This window comes from Sinocyclocheilus grahami, unplaced genomic scaffold (assembly GCF_001515645.1).
Source record: "Sinocyclocheilus grahami isolate Dianchi unplaced genomic scaffold, SAMN03320097.WGS_v1.1 scaffold886.1, whole genome shotgun sequence".
Lineage (NCBI taxonomy): Eukaryota > Metazoa > Chordata > Actinopteri > Cypriniformes > Cyprinidae > Sinocyclocheilus > Sinocyclocheilus grahami.
The window spans coordinates 144,919-166,684 of NW_015506065.1; the positions used below are offsets into that span (position 1 = coordinate 144,919).

The 21,766-nt window shown below is 38.9% G+C and overlaps 1 protein-coding gene across 1 annotated transcript in view; it reads right to left on the reverse strand.

The window, feature by feature from the left end:
* Positions 1–21,766, reverse strand: part of LOC107563685 (potassium voltage-gated channel subfamily H member 5-like) — a 114,242-nt gene that overhangs the window by 42,060 nt on the left and 50,416 nt on the right. The window contains exons 7-8 of the mRNA XM_016248624.1: positions 16,297–16,389; positions 11,041–11,470 (exon numbers count right to left, since the gene is read on the reverse strand). Coding sequence (XP_016104110.1) covers positions 11,041–11,470; positions 16,297–16,389 — 523 coding nt within the window. The remainder of the gene's footprint in view (positions 1–11,040; positions 11,471–16,296; positions 16,390–21,766) is intronic.

Genomic DNA, 21,766 nt, shown 5'->3' on the forward strand with positions numbered 1-21,766 from the left:
TCACTTTGGAATAAATCACAGTAGGCCTATGTATCATGATAAAAAAAAAAAAAACGACTTTACAGTCTGAAAATACTTTAGGCTATAGCTAATTATTTCTCGGACCCCCTACCACTTTAAGAACCGCTGGTCTACACAGAAGAAAGACCTATCTGTCTCTGCCCCGGTACGAGTTGTGTCGAGCTATTCATTAGTCTGTTTGATGAGAAAAATATGAAATTGATAAAATGGGTTATTAATCCGTACAACTACAGCAGTGGAGGACTATTATTCTGCTGCGTGATACTGCAGAAGAACTGATGATGGCACGGTTTGATCTTTGGCTGACCAATCAGCAGAAAGGGGCGTTTAATTCCCGCCCACGTGTAGAAATCGAATATTCAAGCTGTTTATTCATTTTTCCACCCATGAACGAAAAAGCGAAAATTTTTCGTTTTTTGAAAGAAAAAAAAAAAAAGGAGCTGTTTTCTCATTTTTCTACTTTCAATATTAAATCAAAAAATGAATGATCGAATGATACACAGATTCAAAGAGAACCGTTCAGCCCGATAGTGGAAAATTGGCTCATCTCTTCCGCAACTGCAAAAAATGTTGCTCCCTGAAACATCTCTATAAATCTATACATATCACAGAAAAAAGAAAGAAAATTTTTTTATTGATTTAATATTATTCAATAGTGCTGTTTTGGAGTCTTAAAAGTACAGAAAGTCAAACATTACATTTATTTATAGCTGTGCCTAGCATGATACACACTTTATAAATAAGGCCAAATGAAAGGAAGAGCTATGAAAGGAGCCTTTCTGACATTACCAGTGTAGCTGAGTGAGCTTCTTTGATCACTGTCTGTGCCATCAGCAAAAACAAATACAAACAGTTGTTACTGCCTCAATGCGAGTAATAACCACTATGCATACCAATCAAACTACACTGTAACTAAATGTATCTGTAAAACCCCACCAGATATAGATGGAAATTAAAAGCTGAAATACCGAGGGGAGAACATAAGAGCACTCTCAGATCAAACTCTCCCACTTAATTAAGATGTTCAGACACATTCTTCAAAAATGATATTAAAACATGCTCTCTTTAAAGAAAAGATGTATGTGATGAAGTATTTTTTCATCATTTCTCTCTCTTCCACTTCTGTTCATAAATCATCACTGGGAAACTGTTTGACATTACGTGAGCATGGTAGCAAAACCCTGATTGACTTATTGAAAAGTGCTGCACTCCTCTCCCTACATGTACATGTAAGACTGCAGATATCTTGTGATGGGTAAAGACGTCTGAATAACGTGACTCATTGCTAATGAGGATTATATTAGCATTCTTTCAGATTGATGAGTCATCACCCAGAGATCTCCCTGAGCATGATTTATTCAAGAGGAGATAGGAGTCGTTCCTTACACCTCTGCAGTAATGATCAGTATAAGGGGAACGGAAGGTCTGTCTGGAAGGCAGAGGTTAATAGAGATTTGACCAAGACATATATATAAAAATAGCTAGAATCACAAGAATTTTTTCCCAAAGGACAATACAAGCCAAGACCACACGATTTCTCTGTATTACATAACAGTCTTGAGCAACGTACTAAGCTTATTTAATGCATGGTCACAGTCAGGTCATCATACAGGCTTGTCACTTTCAGTTCAATATTTCTGCAAAAATATATAAATGTTATATACTTTATTTACTTTATAGCTGCAGAACACTTTGGAAGCGTAAAGGAATTATGGTAACGAAAAGAGGTAACAAAATCGGGTAACGAAAAGAGAAAGACTGAATAACAGGATCATTTATAAATCTGCCACAATCAAGGAGTGGGAGATGGTGCTCCATTACTCTACATATTGTTCCTTTCCTTTATTATACTAACAAGTGTTAGGTTGGTGAAAGATTGTAAGTCGTTAATTATCAAGATTACTTCAAAATATTGGGGAAAGAATATCTGTGTATGCTAGCATAATTACCAGCAAAAACAATACGATAATAAAACCTAATGCTGAAATCTTTCATTGGTTTGTCCAGTATTGATTTACTATATACAGTATATACATATCAGCATGCATGAAAAATTCCCTCATGGCTGACACTGCCGCCTAATTAATTTGGACTACAGGTAGTTAGTGAATAAACTGCATGTTTTTGTGCTGAAATACCACAATAAATTGATGCAAGTGTTTAGTGAATTAACCCAACAGTCTTTCTGATACGATTCAGTCATTTTTCAGCCCTCATGAGGCGATGACCCAGATGAGTCAGTAATTGTAAGTTAATGTAATGCTCTTGTGCTTGGAGGAGGAATAAAGTCGGCTCAGTTCCAGCATCAGCCCAACAGGGATAGATGCCTTAACACACACGGTCAGGTTCAGCAATTACTACAGAGCCTGAAGGCAGACACCATTTCTGTCCATCACTCTATTTCTCTTTTCCTGTGTTGTACTTCTCTCCCATATAATTTCATATCTCCCATCTGCTCTTTGATTACTGCTATAGAGCGGGACAAACATATTTTGTCCTCAAATAGTATTACTTATAGATGTAATAAGTAATTCAAACAATGTCAACTGCATTATGATAAAGTCATACTGTGGTCATTAACCTGAATCTTCACAACACCAAGTTCTTGGCACCTGACTATGACATTAGAGTCAAAAAAGCGGCGTGTTTGACAGTACATTGCTTCACAGCTGTCATACAGCATGCAGCCTGTGACTTCAGTGTGCTGCTGGAGATGTCCGGGGGTTTGCTCATGAGCGAACGCCACATTCACAGTTAATCTGTAAGGTGTCACTTAAGCTGAAGATTTATAAGGACCGGGTCAGAAATGAACCAGGACTCCTGAAGAAATGCCACACTCCAAAGTGACCAGAATGACAAACAAAATATACCACACTAACTTGATGAGATTCATACTTGGCTTTAATAAATAGAATATAGAGTTATATTTACCACTGATGTGTGAGTGTGTGTGTGTGTGTGTGTGTGTGTGTGTGTGTGTTACTGTGGACCAATAAAGGCGACCCAAAAAATTGTGAGTCAGAGAATTTATTTCAAATTAATTAAATTATGCATGCATTATGCTGTTCTTAAATTAGACACAAGTTGACAACAAATGCAGCTATTTATACTGTTTCTGTACAATATTGATTGTAGGATCAATATACCTGTCATTTGAATGGTCTGGGAGATCAATAAACCCTCTGGACCTTAAACTCCTGACACATTCTTCCTCCTATACTTAAAATGCTGCACATAATGATCCATTGCATAATACATGTCAGTCACTGTCCCTGTTTGCTGTAAGACATTATGGGTGATTTAATTTATCTTTCCCAAGACTGCAGCAGGGACAAACAGATTTGATTTACATTTGCAAACCCAAAATGCCTTTAGAGAGAAAACAACAGATGATCGTCAGAGGTGTGCATATGAGACAGAAGACTCATTTGAGTAATTATATATCAGGATACAAAATATTTTTCCCCTTTGGGTTCGACTGTCCTTCAAATAGAAGAATGAGCTTTTTTTGCTAGGTACACTGAGTAGGGATAACTTCTTACGCTACAATTATATAAAAAAAATTAAAAAAAAATACGTAATCATGTCTTGTAACCCATACTAAATTCCATAATAAGTAATGGAATGCCGGTATATCATATAATTAATTTGATTAAACATTTTAATCGCTTGACAGCCCTGCTATTGTCAGAAGAACATGGATTAATGGGAAATGCAAAAGGAGCGAAGGTAAAACATCACCTGGACAGCTATGAGCTCAGCCACAGTCAGTAATTAGAGAAGGCAGATCAATAACTTCACAAATGCAGGAATGCATCATTGTATTGCACTGAATAAACAAGCTAACAGATCAACTTTATTTGTGAATACTGCTGCTTATTGACATATGAAGCATGAAGAAAAGACATCCAACACAACACTGCAAAAAAAAGTAAATGTAAAAAAGTATGTACTATGGAAATACCGTAATATATTTTAAAATAATACACTTAAAAGTGAACTGAATGTACAGTAATGTTTTCAGACACTTAATTGCATGTTAATTGTAATTTAATGAAAACATATTATAATTTAAATTTATATTAAATGCAATTAGCTGAATTTCTAATACACTTCAGTATACTTAAGTACATCTTTATATGCAATTTCATAATTATTTATATTGTCTGAAATATGGTTAAAGTATCCTGCCAAATACTGAAATATATTTGTGCCAAATATTTTTAAACATATATTTAATCTAATTTCTATTGAAGTTTGCATGTCATGTATTAAAACATATTTGTAATTACACAGTTGCCATTTAGCACTTTTAAAATATATGAACTTACGATATATTCATGTAATATTGAAAAACACAACAGTTAAAATTATAATCAAGTAATTTACATGTGCTTTAGTATAGTCAACACATCAAAATAAGGGTGATTCTTTAAAGCGTGACAACAATTATTTAAAAGATTACTGAAAATGTACTTTTAATTTGACATTATTACAAAAACAGCGTATTAAAAGTGTATTTAAGTGTGTTAAAAAACATGAAAATGTAAAAAAAAAATACAATTAAGTTACAATTAAGTGCACTTTTTCACAAGGATTCTTATCATCTCTATATGAAAAATCATTACATTACGAGATCACAAGAAACTGCATAGACACTAAAGCATTGGAAGCTTTGTATCCATAAGGCTATACATGAACTGAACAAGACAACAAGAAATGTAACATTAACCATCTTCTCATATGCATGCTCATATTTGCTGTGGGGTTGTTAACAGATGCTCCTGTTGTTTGTTGACATGCTGAGTGAGAATGCACAGACACTTACTTACTATAATGCCACTTTACGAGATGTGATTCCATTAGACATAGATCTGTTTCTTCTGATAATGTCTGCTTCAATGAAGGCAAATGTCTCCCCTGTGCTGACTGTAACAGTCCTCTACAACAGTTGATGCTTAAAGATAGCTCGAAACAAGCCACGGAGGGTCATTACAGGTACTGCCGAGCTCTATGAGATGGAGAAACTATCATATCGGTGTACCAGGAACGCATAAACCTTTGGAAAGTCCCTGAGTGAGACCATTACTGCTGACTGAACCATACTGCAGCAGCGCTCTGGTCACTGCCAAATAATGGACGAAGTTTATCGGTAGATTCAAGCCCTATGAGACAGTGGTCACATGATAGCGTAGCCCCAAGGAGTCCTGATGCACAGAGCATCAGTTTCCTTAGTCAGCACACACTATAAATCTTAACCTAGACAGTATTAAAATGTTATGCTGATCAGATTCTTCTGAACTGCAGCCACGCATGTGTCTTTACTGAGTGTGACTGAGCCAAAGAGAGGGAGATGTGGACAATGTGGGCAATTTGTTATGTATGTATGTATGTATGTTTTATTAATCAATTCAGACATGCCTTAAAGAAATAGTTCTATCAAAACAGAAAATCCTTGTGGTTCCGAACCCGTTTGATGTTTTATCTTAGGAACATGAAAGGATAATGCTGGAACTATAAAGCACTTTTACATACAACAGCAGTATATAGGGAGAAAAATGACTCGAGAACTGGTTCAGTGAATGAATCTTTCTTTTGAGCTACTTCTTTTCAAAGAACGTCTCGGTTACGTATTTGTAACCCTCGTTCCCTGAACCCTCGTTCGTCGTTCCCTGACCGACGAATTGGGATCTTGCTTAGAGAGACCAATTCACTTCGAGTGTAAACTAAATGAGCCAATGCACATTGGCATGCGATTATTGCATCCAGCTGCTGCTGATCACAGCATGAGTATAAGTAGGCAGCAGATGCAGCGCATATTCAGGTTTTCGCTGAGGAGCCGAGCCGATTACCCGGTAAAAAACATGAAAATGTAAAAAAAAAATACAATTAAGTTACAATTAAGTGCACTTTTTCACAAGGATTCTTATCATCTCTATATGAAAAATCATTACATTACGAGATCACAAGAAACTGCATAGACACTAAAGCATTGGAAGCTTTGTATCCATAAGGCTATACATGAACTGAACAAGACAACAAGAAATGTAACATTAACCATCTTCTCATATGCATGCTCATATTTGCTGTGGGGTTGTTAACAGATGCTCCTGTTGTTTGTTGACATGCTGAGTGAGAATGCACAGACACTTACTTACTATAATGCCACTTTACGAGATGTGATTCCATTAGACATAGATCTGTTTCTTCTGATAATGTCTGCTTCAATGAAGGCAAATGTCTCCCCTGTGCTGACTGTAACAGTCCTCTACAACAGTTGATGCTTAAAGATAGCTCGAAACAAGCCACGGAGGGTCATTACAGGTACTGCCGAGCTCTATGAGATGGAGAAACTATCATATCGGTGTACCAGGAACGCATAAACCTTTGGAAAGTCCCTGAGTGAGACCATTACTGCTGACTGAACCATACTGCAGCAGCGCTCTGGTCACTGCCAAATAATGGACGAAGTTTATCGGTAGATTCAAGCCCTATGAGACAGTGGTCACATGATAGCGTAGCCCCAAGGAGTCCTGATGCACAGAGCATCAGTTTCCTTAGTCAGCACACACTATAAATCTTAACCTAGACAGTATTAAAATGTTATGCTGATCAGATTCTTCTGAACTGCAGCCACGCATGTGTCTTTACTGAGTGTGACTGAGCCAAAGAGAGGGAGATGTGGACAATGTGGGCAATTTGTTATGTATGTATGTATGTATGTTTTATTAATCAATTCAGACATGCCTTAAAGAAATAGTTCTATCAAAACAGAAAATCCTTGTGGTTCCGAACCCGTTTGATGTTTTATCTTAGGAACATGAAAGGATAATGCTGGAACTATAAAGCACTTTTACATACAACAGCAGTATATAGGGAGAAAAATGACTCGAGAACTGGTTCAGTGAATGAATCTTTCTTTTGAGCTACTTCTTTTCAAAGAACGTCTCGGTTACGTATTTGTAACCCTCGTTCCCTGAACCCTCGTTCGTCGTTCCCTGACCGACGAATTGGGATCTTGCATAGAGAGACCAATTCAGTTCGAGTGTAAACTAAATGAGCCAATGCACATTGGCATGCGATAATTGCATCCAGCTGCCGCTGATCACAGCGTGAGCATAAAAAGGTAGCAGCCGGTGCAACGCATACCAGGTTTTTGCTGAGGAGCCGAGCTGGTGACCCGGCCGCTCAGCGGTGGTACAGCAGCTGTGGCGATGGGACGTGAAGTCTCCGTTCCCTCCATCAGGGAACGAGGGTTACATACGTAACTGAGACGTTCTCTTTCAGTCAGTCACTACGAGTTATGTCGAGACCGACGAATTGGGATCCCTACCAAAGCGCCATGGCTGCTGCCCCTTCCATTGTCCTGTGCGAGCCTCCTGCGCCCCTTTTTGGTGTAGGCCGGGGCTCGCAACAAGAAGACCAGTCACTGTTGTCGTAGCACTACCCACTCAGTGAGATTGGATAACACTGGGAAAACATACCTGTACCACTTGGAAAAGGAACGTTGCGGAAGCCCCATCCTTCCCGAAGGAGGTTTCGGAAACACTTACACATATGAACAACCGTTTAGGTGCATATGGAAGATTGGAGGTGATTGGCAGAAGTCTGCTGGGGAAACACGGGCTCTGAGGCTATACAGTGGACTTTACACATATGAGATCCACTTAGGTCTCTACATATGGAACCCATCCCTCTACCGGTTCTCAAGGATTCATCGAGTTACTCACCCTCATGTCATTTCAAACCCATAAGACACAAATTAAGATATTTTTGATGGAATCTGAGAGCTGTCTGACCCTGCATAGACAGCAACGTAGCTGAAATGTTTCCAAGTCCAGAAACGTAGCAAGGAGATCGGTAAAATAATCCATGTGACATCAGTGGTTCATTCGCAATTATACGAAGCTACAAGAATCCTTTTTGTGTGCAAAAGAAAAAAAAAACGACTTTATTCAACAATTCGTCTCCTCCGCATCACCCTAGTGCCATTTTGGAGAATATCCGCTGGACGTAAACAGCGTATACTGTTCTGTGTCAGCTACGTCACACGGATACGCTGTTTCCGTTCAGATCAAATCACAACAACATAGGAAACAGATGCGGCGTCTATGCAGGGTCAGACAGCTCTCAAATTCCATTAAAAATATCTTAATTTGTGTTCCGAAGATGAACGAAGGACTTACGGGTTTGAAATGACATGAGGGTGAGTAATTAATGACAGAATTTTTGGGTGAACTAACCCTTTAAGCAATTTTGTAAGAACTGATTACTATATATTATAAAAAAAGAAAAGACATACATATGTGAAGCTTCTTGAAAATATATATTTCGTGTTCCACAGAAGAAATTAAGTTATATGGGTTTGGAACAACATGACAGTGAGTTTTCATTTTTGGATCAACCTTTAAGGGCCCCAGAAGCAGTAGTACTTGCTCTCTCCTCTCTCAGTCAAACAATGATACACTGAATCTTAACAAGCCCAGGATTTACGTTAAAAAAAAGAGGAAGAAGTAGTACAAAGCAAATTTATGCACCAGCGAGAAGAACAAGTGTCTAAACTGCAGCTCTGTTTCACTAAAACAAAAAGGCCCTGATAAGCACAGTTGGCTTTAACATGGTGATTAGCCTAATGCTAATTCCACAGATCTAACATAAATCCAGTCCCATTCATACAATACATTAAACATTGATTCACCGACACCACACAAAAAGTACATCCACAGATCTGTGACTAGCACAAATATGACTCAAAGAACAGGCAATTAAACTCAGTTTGTGTAAATCCGCTAGTCTTTATGAATTCATGGTTCATTAATGCTAAATGTCTGCTTCATCATAATTTAATATTAATTGGATTTGGCTAATGCAGTACAACAGAATACCACACAATGCACCATACTGTAGCACTGTGAGAAATCCACAAACAACACAAGACTTTCTCCCCATCTGCTGTCATTTGTGCGCACAGAGAGAAGTAAGACAGAAACTCAGATGGTGCAGAACAACCTTGCAATAAATCAACAGCAAGCACTGCTCTACTACACATCAGGAAACGATCAGCGCTGCACCTCACTACTGCTAAAACTGATCTGAAGCCAGCTGTGCTTTATAAGCTAGCTAGAGTCTGCTAAATTAAACTACCTTTGGTCCGCTTTCCAATTAAAACTTTAAAGCTGAATTGTGTAATTTCTGTGCGACTAGTGGCACTCACTGAAAGTGTAAAAATGAAAAATCACACCACTGATTGAGTCACAAGTGTCACGCTTAAACAAACAGCGCAATCACAGCTAAAAATGTTTTTCTTATTTTTTTTCAAAGAAATAAATCAACAGAATATTAGTACATTTTATAAATAAATAAATAAATAAATAAAGGCCCCAGCATCCCAGCAACCCAACATAGAACAAGTGTATTAGACAGACAGACAGACAGACAGACAGACAGACAGACAGACAGACAGACAGACAGACAGACAGATAGATAGATAGATAGATAGATAGATAGATAGATAGATAGATAGATAGATAGATAGATAGATAGATAGATAGATAGATAGATAGATAGATAGATTAATTTGAACACATAACTTAATTAAATACATTTTAATTAAAGATTACACAATTAAATTTCGATTTTTTAATGTAAATTTATTTTTCGTTATCTTGTAAGGATGTTTATATATTTTACTGGAAAGCAAGACAAAAATACTCAATTAAGAAAATATTTTTTTGCAGTGATGTTTGAAAAGCGCAGTGTTTACACTCCTCACGAAGTTGACCTACAATGGCTGACACATAGTTGTCTCTGCATATTAAACTAGAACATAAAGCAGTATTTTAGCATAAAAAAATTACACACAACATTGTATTGTAATCTAACTGCCATTTAATTTTTGCAGAAGTACTGCCCTATATGCCTCTTCCTAAACTGTGCGTTCAGCTGTGCCACTGTTCCCTGCTTACTCACTGACACTGTTTTTCAGCCTCCTGGGTGGCTCATTTTACATTTCAACGAAGTGCTATAGTCACAGCTTGGTTTACTGTAGCACATTCTATCTGCTAGCCCTGTGTATCTGTAGAGGATTACTGATGAAACTGGTCAGTAACTCAAAAGCTGACCTGCACTATTGCTGGGCTACTACAGTACTTAACTTTGGAGAAAGTACTCTGAAAATAACAAGTGATTGGGTGATGAAGAGCAAAGAGCAGCATTATGGTTTCAGGAGGTTTAAAGCACAAGCTTATTAATTTATTGAATGTATAGCAGCTTAGAGAGAGAAGATTCAGGAAATGTTTTCAAAGATTTTTTTGACATAGCAGGTCTTATTAGGACATGATGCAAATGTTTTTCTAAACAGAAAGGCAGAAAATTGTTTTATATCAAATTATGTGATGTTATATGATACTATTAATGTGTCTACAATGCTTTTAAATAGCACTTAAAGTTTGCTGACATGCCCTGGTTGGTGAGAATGTAATAAACAGTCTGCTGATGCTATTTTAAGTGTATTCCCTACTGAGAATATCAGCTTAAACCATAAAGGATGTAATGATATTCAAATAAAAAAAGCTGGAAGCAAATAATTTTAAGTTAAAAATGTCTTAATGATGGATTTGTTTATTACAAACACAAAGACATTGACTGGAGTCATGTGAATTACTTGTGGATTACTGTGATGTTTTTATCAGCTGTTCTGGACTCTCATTCTGACGGCACCCATTCACTGCAGAGGATCAATTGATGAGCAAGTAATGTAATGCAAAATTTCTCCAAATATATTCCAGTTAAGAAAGAAACTCATCTACATTTTTCATGGCCTTAGTGTGAGTATATTTTTAACAAATTTTCATTTTTGGGTGAACTATGTGTACAATATTGAGTGTTACCAAAATAAACTCTAATATCAGCCAATAACAGGTATGGCACCAATATATCATGTATTCCTAATCTCCATTTGAGGCTCAATCTGTCTAGTAAAGCATCCATGAAGCAAGGAAACCATTTAGTGATACTTACAGCCCACCATCATCATGGCCACCGAGAAGATCTTCTCCCCGTCTGTAGTAGGTGCAATGTTCCCAAAGCCAATGGTGGTGAGACTTGTCATGGTGAAATAGAGAGATGATATGTAGAGCGTGTGCTTACTGGGACCACCTTCCCACTGGCCAGAGCCGCTGGCATTGTAGCGGTATGGTGTGCCAATGCTGATAGCTAACTGATAAAGCCAGCTGTCCGTCTTGATGCTGTTGGTGGCCTCATCTATGACCTCGTAATCACCAATGCTGTACCAGATGCAGGCCAGCCAATGTGCCACCAGACCAAAGACACACACCAATAAAACTAACACAGCAGCACCATATTCCAGATAATGGTCCAGTTTGCGTGCCACACGACCCAGACGGAGCAAACGCACCACTTTCAATGAGCTGAACAGGCTGCTGAGACCCTGGCGAAGAAAAAGAGAATGTATCATCAGAGATGGGAAGAGCACACTAGATGAACTCCATCACAAATCATATTATAGACATACTAAAAAGTACAGACCTGTTCACCCCAACAACCATAACTAAAGATAAATAGTAAAGGTCACTATAATGATAACTATATTAGTGCCCACACCAACAGATAAAAATGTTCTGTTTATTACAACCGCCCACTGCCGTTATATCGTCTGCTCTTTAAAATTGAGTGGATTCTGATGCTGTCAATGTTATTATCATTCATCAGCTGGAAAAAATCTGCAATGATATTGTTCCTATGTGTCCTCTGTATCGTTACATTTGTGGTGTGAATTTCTCTATTCTAATATAATACAATGATTTTTTAAATTTTATCTGATCACTGTCTCATTGTCGCCATTAACACCTCTCAAAATCTTGCATTTTTCTCCCATTCCACTTGCTGCATCTTGCATTTTTCAAAGCAAAAATAAAATACATAAAAACATATAAAATAGTAAAAGTATACCAGACTAGTCAGTAAGGATTTATTTTTGAGAAATGAATCTTTTTAATGAGACTTTGTTTTTTTCATTTTAACATCAGGACAGTTTTTATTTGTTAAATTTTTTTACAAATTTTTTTTTTTTAATAATTTAGAAATTATTCATATTCTTTATATAATGGTTGTGTTTAAGTCATTGCATGTATCAAAATACATTTATGTATTTTTAAAGAAATCCAGACAAAAAAACAGAACTTTTTACATTTTACTTCAATGCAGCATATTATTGTGTAGTGTTGGCTGGTTACATGCTTCTCTGTGTGCAAAGTAAACAAACCAAGCTAGAAAGAAAATAATCATGGTTTAGAAAAAGCTTAGAAACGTAAAGACATTCATATCGGCTTACATTGATAAGGTGCACTTGAAAGGTTTAGTTAGCATAGTTTCAAGGTGAGAACTTCCATGTTCACGTGAACATGAATAATTCCAGGTTGATGGGTGTCATATTTCAGCCTATAGCCACTTTGATCTAACACATTTCATGTCAGAGGAGGAGGAGAGGATGTATAGCTGGGGTTCCTCGACTGATCCTACCACACATCCAAAGAGAATCTTTGATCTCACGAGTGAACAAATTTGCTTTATTGATCAGGCAAATTCTTTTTGAGCTTATCAGAGATAACAACTAATAGTTTGGATGTATGTTATCGAGTCTGTATCATTAAAGGGTGGAATAAATATAGTCTTTTTGGCTCTGAAAGCAAAATAAAGAGGATGCTTTCACTCAGCTACGCCCACGCTTGCACTCTATCCCTTTGAACAAAAGCTTAAGCATTGCTTGTCAACTTCAGGTCAATGCAGATTATAGATCTTTAAAGAAAAAAAGGCCACTCTGATTAACATATATTTGTACAAGTATTCTTAACGTACACAAATACAGTATTAACTCATTGGCAGGCCTACACAGAATATGTTGACATTTTCTGCAAGCATTGTGAGAGAAGATCTGTAGAATGGATTTAATATGGTGTTAAACTACCATCTAAAGGTTCACTTATGTTCATAGTAACAGAGGTTTAATCACTGGAGTTTGCTTGCTAAAAAAGTGTTTCTACACAAATGCGAAACCCAAATGAATCAGGAATCAGATCACATGACCCAACTGTGTGCACTCCCACTGGATATAGCCACAGCACATAGCTGCTCATTTATTTAGCATCACCAGTGTCTGCTGTCACTCCCATTGAAAATGAATAACTGGGTCCAGGGTTGCTGAAAATTTGAGAACACACCAATATTAAAATTCTAAACAATACGATAGGCTGATAATTATTTTCAAAAAAATTTTTTTAGGAATTAACAAAGCTCTAATATCATCTGAAAATTATTTTAATAATAAGCATTAGTAAATATTAAATAAATATTAAATATAAATACATATTTAATAAACACAGAAGGTGTCACGGTTTGGTTGTCACAAAAAGCTCACAATGAAGGAAAATGTTCAGAATCAGATTTTTAATGTAGAATACACAGGAGAACTAGTAAAACAAAACAAAACATAAATGCAAACCAAAACAGACAGAGACTAGAAGGAACTAAGGGTATTTAAACACTGAGACTAATGAGATAATTAAAACACAGGTGAACAGAATAACATAATTAAGACAACCAAGGAAAACTAGGTCAAAGGAAAACTAACACAGAAAACAACAGACAATTTGCCCCCTCCCAGGAAGGCCCGTCTTCGCACCACATAGAGTCCAACTGAGGAGGAGGCCAGGAGCAGGAGAAGCACGTTGTTGGTCCAGAGACCAGTCAGGATGAGGCCCCAGGGTGGAGTTGAGGGAGGGAGGAGCCATGGTGGAAACTTGGCAGACGACACCCTGGGGACCAGTGATGGAGACGGAGCCTCTGGAGGTGGAGACCTAGGTGGAGTCAAGCAGACGGAGATTCATGGTGACACCCGAGGTCTGGAGGGCCAAGGTGGAGCTGACGGCTAATGCGAGCGATGCGGAGACGGGGACCCGGAAGAGTGTGGCGGAGCCAGAGCGACTGAGGAAAATGGTGGATCCTAAGGGAAGGAGGAGCCAGACGGAGCCAGAGCGCTTCTCCTTACGCTGGCTCTTCCGTCACAACGGGTTCGGGCTCTCCATCTGTGGTGGGCTCAGGCAGACGCTCTGTGCAGCTGGGTGGTGATGGCTGACTGGGCTCTAGGTCGTGAGTAGGGCTGGAGAGGTCCTCATCAGCAGGACAGATGGAGAAATATAGTCCATTATTCTCTAGCACCCACTCCACAAATGTGGCGAAATTGTAACGAGGACCGATCTCTGGGATGCATGCCTTGAACGGCTATTAATTAAATATTTAAACTAAAAAATATAAACACACCATGGATAATGATCATGTAGAGTATAGAACTTTGTAAATGACGAACATAAAAAAATGTACCATCAGAATCAGCCATTTCTTATTGAATTTAAAGAGCACCTATTATGCCCCTTTTTACAAGATGTAATATACGTCTCAGGTGTCCACAGAATGTGTCTGTGAAGTTTCACCTCAAAATACCCCACAGATCATTTATTATATCATTTTGAAAATTACTATTTTGAGAGGAAGCAGAAACACACTGTTTTCGTGCCTGTATCTTTAAATGCAAATGAGCTGCTGCTCCCTGCCCCCTTTTCCAGAATAGGGCTGTGACTTTACAGCTTGTACCTCAAATACTCTGCCAAAAAACATCTGTTTGGTTTTGATAATCATGTATATGGCGCTGAAATCATGCGTTTTAAAGCCATATCAGTTTAAACTTCTGATATTGTTTTCTGAGCGCACACATCCGAAGCACACGCACAGGAAGCAGCTGTCACACAGCACGTGAGTAATAAAGTAAGTTCTCTTTCATGTCTTATTGCGCTTAAACTGTCAAATAGACTGAAGTTTATGTTTAAAACACACATAAGTTACAAAAACACAGTCGGTTATGTCTGTGAAGGTAAACAGCTGGGAAAGAAATCGCATGTTTATATTAGATCTGTGTATTAAGTGACAGTAGCGCCGTGGGTGGAAACGTGCAGATTAAGGGGCAGTGATATTATATTAAGATCTCCTTCCTGGGTCACTAGGGGAGCGAAATCTGAGTGACTCGTTTTTTCATATGCTTGCAGAGAAAGGCTTACCAAAACAAAGTTACTGGGTTGTCCTTTTTCACGTTTTCTGGGTTGGTAGATGCACCGGGGACCCGATTATAGCACTTAAATGCGGAAAAAGTCAGATTTTTTTTTTCATGATAGTTTAAGACAAAAAACACCTTTAATGCAAGTTCTTTGATTCAACCTGCATGTTTCACAGCTGAACGTTTCCCATCTTCTAGAGGACAGCTGGAAGGTTATCTGGAGGACAAAATGGAACAACACATTCTCCGCAGACACTTGATGGAATTCACTTTTTAAGCTGGCAGAGCAAAAATGAGGGGGTGAGAATTAAGTATACCTAATTGTTGCATCCTCAACAGCTTTGGACTGTCAGCCCAGAGTGGTTTATAAATAGTGGCCGTGATGTGTACCTCACAGGTTTAATTAGCATTTCCTCCACCGAGAATTTCTACTTTTTTGTTCCAGCCGTCACGCAATCAAAAGGCTAATTTCTAAAACATGCTTTATGTTCCTGAAAGGAGCAATTTTCCCTAGACACTGACACAGAAGAAGGAAGGTAAAAATAGATGTGTTCATTCTGCAATATTGCATGAAAACCTAAGGCTATTATTACGCTAGCAAAAAACTGATGCTAATTTTGCCAACACAGTCAACTCCCCAGGCGGAGCAGCTCCTAATGGACACTTTTCCTAGTAATTTATCATTTTGAGGGCCTTATTTGCAACTGTGCTTCTGTAGCATTTAGTAAACCAAATTTTTTTTTTGTCTTTGAGGTCGAACAGATGAGTAGCTTTCGGGTGTGAACATTAGAAAGTTATGAGTGCTCATAAATTTTCAGTTAGATGTGACGACCCCAGATTTGTATCATGGGATAATGGAAGAGAAAAACATGAATTCCTATTGGTGAAACATGCTGCATGTGGATGTGTGTGTCAGGGCATGGGGTATGAAGCTTGTGCCGTCTAATTTGAATTGTCTTGCATCTAAAATTACTTTAGATAAACAAACACACTAAGGGTTGCAGCATTCAGAGCAACATTAGCATAAATTAAAGAGCCATTAGTGCATCTCTGCTCAACATTGAATAGGAGAGAGGTTACTGAACTGCTGCACAAATGAGAAAATGGGACAGAAGAGCCATAAACAACCCAAGAAAGGAGAGCGAACTTACAGGCAACACCGAGTCCTCTGCACGTGTGGCGTTGCGTGGAGAGTGGGCCACAGCTGGCAAGTGGCCCACTGCAGAAGAGTCTGCAATGGGATCCTAAGTCAGAAAGACAGAGGCAGACGTTTCACTTCATGCCAAACTACGCTCGTGCATGCATATAATAAGCACAGAGATGGACTTCAGGATTCAAGAGACCCATTTACAGATATTGAACAGCAGCACACTGAACGTGTCAAAGTAATTAGTATGAACGGAACAGCAGATGTATGCACGAAGAATATCATATCAAGATGCTGCTAAAAAAAAATATAAAAAAACAAAAGCGTTATATAACAAGTGGCCCATAACAACAACTGACATGTCCTAATATGCACTTCCAGAAAAATCTTTGTGTGAAATGTCATCACTCACTCACCTTCATGTTGTTTCAAACTAATATGACTTTCTTTATTTTGTGAAAAACAAAATATATATACACCAGAATATTCATATTGCTCTTCCATACAAAAACTATACAATGTCCAAATAGTGGCTGTCAAGCTTCCAAAAAGAATTAAAAAACAAGATTATATTTATTTATTTAGTCATTTAGCAGACTATTGTATTATATCATGCAATAGCTTTTAGTGAGGAACAACAGAGTCTTACAGATAACATATCTTGAATAAGATTTTAGAAAGAGATTTTTTAAACCCATTTTTATGTTTTAAGTATATCTAACAATTTAGGTTTATGCTTTAAAGCAAGCAATTTAACAGTGGGGCAATTTTTTTTTATATATTTTCTGAAAATATGTATTAAGAAATTATGCAATTTAGTTTTTTTATTTATTTTTATATTCCATCCATTCATTCATTCATTCATCTATCTTTTAACCACACTATATAATATATAGATAATATATCTTGATTTTTTTATCCCATTTTACCCCATTCTTTTATGTTTAAGCATAAATCTCACTAAATTTATTGAGATTTATGCTTAAAAACTATTTACTGATGGGGTAAAAAAAAAAAACTTAATTCAAAGTATTATTATTTGAAAAAGCCTTAAAAGGTGATGATACGTGGGGTAACTTTTTGAGCAATGTTGCCGTCAACGGGCAACCAGGACCCACGACCGATTTGTTGCCCATTTTCAATTTTTCATTTTCATAACTAATAATATCTTATGCAATATTGCTTCTCAAATAAAATTATTTTTCAATTAAATTTATTTATTTTAAAAGGAATTAAGACAAAAATACTAATTAAGGAAAGTTTTTTTTGTAGTGCAGGCCACAACCTCCTTGTACAGGTGGTACAGGGCACTGGGTACCAAAACTTCCAAACACAAGAACAATTATTATTTATGCATATACTGATTAGGCGTGTAAGCAATAAGAGCTGCCCTGGTCACTGTATAATTGGGAAACTGTATGGTAAAGAGCTTCTAAATAGTAGTGCAGGCCACAACCTCCTTGTACAGGTGGTACAGAGCACTGGGTACCAAAACTTCCAAACACAAGAACAATTATTATTTATGCATATACTGATTAGGCGTGTAAGCAATAAGAGCTGCCCTGGTCACTGTATAATTGGGAAACTGTATGGTAAAGAGCTTCTAAATAATTTCCTTTTGGGAAAAAAATTCATACAAGTTTGAGGTATTACAAAAAAGAGCGGCATTGCACAACACAAGTCAAGAGACCAGAATAGCCAATAAACAGGGACATGTGGCCCACAGGGGACACAAAGACAGAACAGTCTCCAGTTCATAGGAAAACATCTGACAGCTGCACATCAATCCCCATGACAGACAGTCACACTCTTGCCAACTGCTTGTGCCTTTAAATATTTATAACACAATACACTTTGCAGCATTTTATTATGACTTTTTGTTGTTGTTGTTGTTGTTAGTGACATCACATTGTTTCAGTTTGCTTAACTTTCAAAGGTATATAAAAATAATTATAAACTGCAAAAAGAATTTTTTTGGTCAGTATTATTTTTTATTTTTAATCAAATTAAAATTACTGATCATTTAAATATTATTTCATGTAATAATTTATAGTTATTATTTTTAGTGTTAATCATTTGCACTGTCATCTTCATAAATTCCCTTGGTTTCCAGTGCTCAGTGGGGGTCTAACACACTGCACACTAGCATTAACACCTGCCAGCTCAACAAGTGTCCTGTTGAGGTTGAGGTTGTGGTTTGTGTCAGGTTTTGGACTGGAGACAAACAGAGTTCACTGGAGGCCAGTTGAGTATGACATTTCAACAGCAGCTGTGTCAGAGGCCATCAGCTTTCATAAAAACAATCTCTGCTGATAAATATACACAGTATGCACAATATAAACATTCACATTGGCATGTATACGCATTCAGAAAAAAACATGCATAAATGCATGGGGAAAACATGTTTTACTCAATTTATTCTATTCCTTCCATAAATTCTCTGAATGCTTTTGAGTTTGATCACTGAAATTTTCGATTCCTCCTTTAAAACACGTTTAATTCTCTAACTCTATCTGATTCCTTCTTTATTAGTACTACAGCTTTATTAGTATCTACGGCTGTCTTAAACAAAGATGTAGGTCATCTTAATAAAGGCTCCTCTTCAGTCAGTCACTGTCACAGTGCGTGTGGAGAGATGAAGTGAGGACTCAAGTGCAGGATGAATGGTTCCTTCTTTTAATAGTAAAATGAAACAAAAACAACCCCTAGGGGGAAAAACAGACAGGCAGGCTAGGAACTGCACTACATGCAGACATAACACACACACACACACACAATGAAAAACAACGGTTCAGCACAAGATTACAGACATCAGGAGAATAAACAGGAAACCAAATGAGGAGGCTAGCGAGGGAGACATAGGTGGAGCAACTTAAACAATAATAAGGGAACAAGATGGGCGGGGCAAGGCAACAGACAGGAGAGAGCACAGAACACAGTGTCATCTGGTGGCCATCCTGGGCACACCCGCTGAAGACTGTGACAGAACCCCTCCTCTAAGGAGTGGATTCCAGACACTCCACCAAAAGAAATCCCGGAGGGAGGCGGAACGGAGGTGGATCGGGGGAGGGATGGTGGGCCAGCCCCGTGTAGTGGAAGAGGCCCTGGCGATAGAGGTAAACCAGGGTGCCAGGCGGGGTGTAGTGGAAGAGGGCCTGGAGATAGAGGTAAACCAGGGTGCCAGGGCGGGACCAGCAGGGCAGGAGGCCAGGGCGGGGCCGGCAGCTTGGCAGGCAGCAAGAGCGGAGCCTGCCTCAAGGAGGGAGTCGACAGGGCATGAAGCTTGAGCTTGGGCGGAGCCGGCAGGGCATGGAGCTTGAGCTTGGTCGGAGCCGGCAGGGCATGGAGCTTGAGCTTGGGGTGGAGCCGGCAGGGCAAGGAGCTTGGGCGGCGCCGGCAGGGCACCAGGCTCTAGGAAGGCCTCCTGGCCTTGAAGGACGGAAGAAGCCTTCTTCCTCCTCCTCCGTTTCCGAGAGGGTAGCACTGCAGCTTCGTCTGCCGCCTCCGGGGGCACCGCCACCTCGGGGAAACCGTGAGCGGGCACCGCCGCCTCGGAGAGTCATTGTAGCCCAGCCCCTCTGCAGCATTCCTAAATTCCCTGGCAAACTACCTCAGACCAGTCCCTTGGTGACGGAGGGAGCTTAAGGTATCCAGCTGGAGCATGCGCTGGTAGAGCGGGCTGGAGAGAGTGCAGACTGGTAGTTTGTGTGAGCCCATTCTCTGCTGAGTCCTCATGTTGGCTGATCCGTTCTGTCACGGTGCGCGTGGAGAGATGAAACGAGGACTCAAGTGCAGGATGAATGGTTCCTTCTTTTAATAGTAAAATGAAACAAAAACAAACTAAAACAACCCGAGGGGGAAAAACAGACAGGCAGGCTAGGAACTGCACTACATGCAGACATAACACACACAATGAAAAACGACGGATCAGCACAGGATTACAGACACCAGGAGAATAAATAGGAAACCAAATGAGGAGGCTAGCGAGGGAGACACAGGTGGAGCAACTTAAACAATAATGAGGTAACAAGATTGGCGGGGCAAGACAATACAGGTGCATCTCAGTAAATTAGAATGTCGTGGAAAAGTTCATTTATTTCAGTAATTCAACTCAAATTGTGAAACTCATGTATTAAATAAATTCAATGCACACACACTGAAGTAGTTTAAGTCTTTGGTTCTTTTAATTGTGATGATATTGACTCACATTTAACAAAAACCCACCAATTCACTCTCTCAACAAATTAGAACATGGTGACATGCCAATCAGCTAATCAACTCAAAACACCTGCAAAGGTTTCCTGAGCCTTCAAAATGCTCTCTCAGTTTGGTTTACTAGGCTACACAATCATGGGGAAGACTGCTGATCTGACAGTTGTCCAGAAGACAATCATTGACACCCTTCACAAGGAGGGTAAGCCACAAACATTCATTGCCAAAGAAGCTGGCTGTTCACAGAGTGCTGTATCCAAGCATGTTAACAGAAAGTTGAGTGGAAGGAAAAAGTGTGGAAGAAAAAGATGCACAAACAACTGAGAGAACCGCAGCCTTATGAGGATTGTCAAGCAAAATCAATTCAAGAATTTGAGTGAACTTCACAAGGAATGGACTGAGGCTGGGGTCAAGGCATCAAGAGCCACCACACACAGACATGTCAAGGAATTTGGCTACAGTTGTCATATTCCTCTTGTTAAGCCACTCCTGAACCACAAACAACGTCAGAGGCGTCTTACCTGGGCTAAGGAGAAGAAGAACTGGACTGTTGCCCAGTGGTCCAAAGTCCTCTTTTCAGATGAGAGCAAGTTTTGTATTTCATTTGGAAACCAAGGTCCTAGAGTCTGGAGGAAGGGTGGAGAAGCTCATAGCCCAAGTTGCTTGAAGTCCAGTGTTAAGTTTCCACAGTCTGTGATGATTTGGGGTGCAATGTCATCTGCTGGTGTTGGTCCATTGTGTTTTTTGAAAACCAAAGTCACTGCACCCGTTTACCAAGAAATTTTGGAGCACTTCATGCTTCCTTCTGCTGACCAGCTTTTTGAAGATGCTGATTTCATTTTCCAGCAGGATTTGGCACCTGCCCACACTGCCAAAAGCACCAAAAGTTGGTTAAATGACCATGGTGTTGGTGTGCTTGACTGGCCAGCAAACTCACCAGACCTGAACCCCATAGAGAATCTATGGGGTATTGTCAAGAGGAAAATGAGAAACAAGAGACCAAAAAATGCAGATGAGCTGAAGGCCACTGTCAAAGAAACCTGGGCTTCCATACCACCTCAGCAGTGCCACAAACTGATCACCTCCATGCCACGCCGAATTGAGGCAGTAATTAAAGCAAAAGGAGCCCCTACCAAGTATTGAGTACATGTACAGTAAATGAACATACTTTCCAGAAGGCCAACAATTCACTAAAAATGTTTTTTTATTGGTCTTATGAAGTATTCTAATTTATTGAGATAGTGAACTGGTGGGTTTTTGTT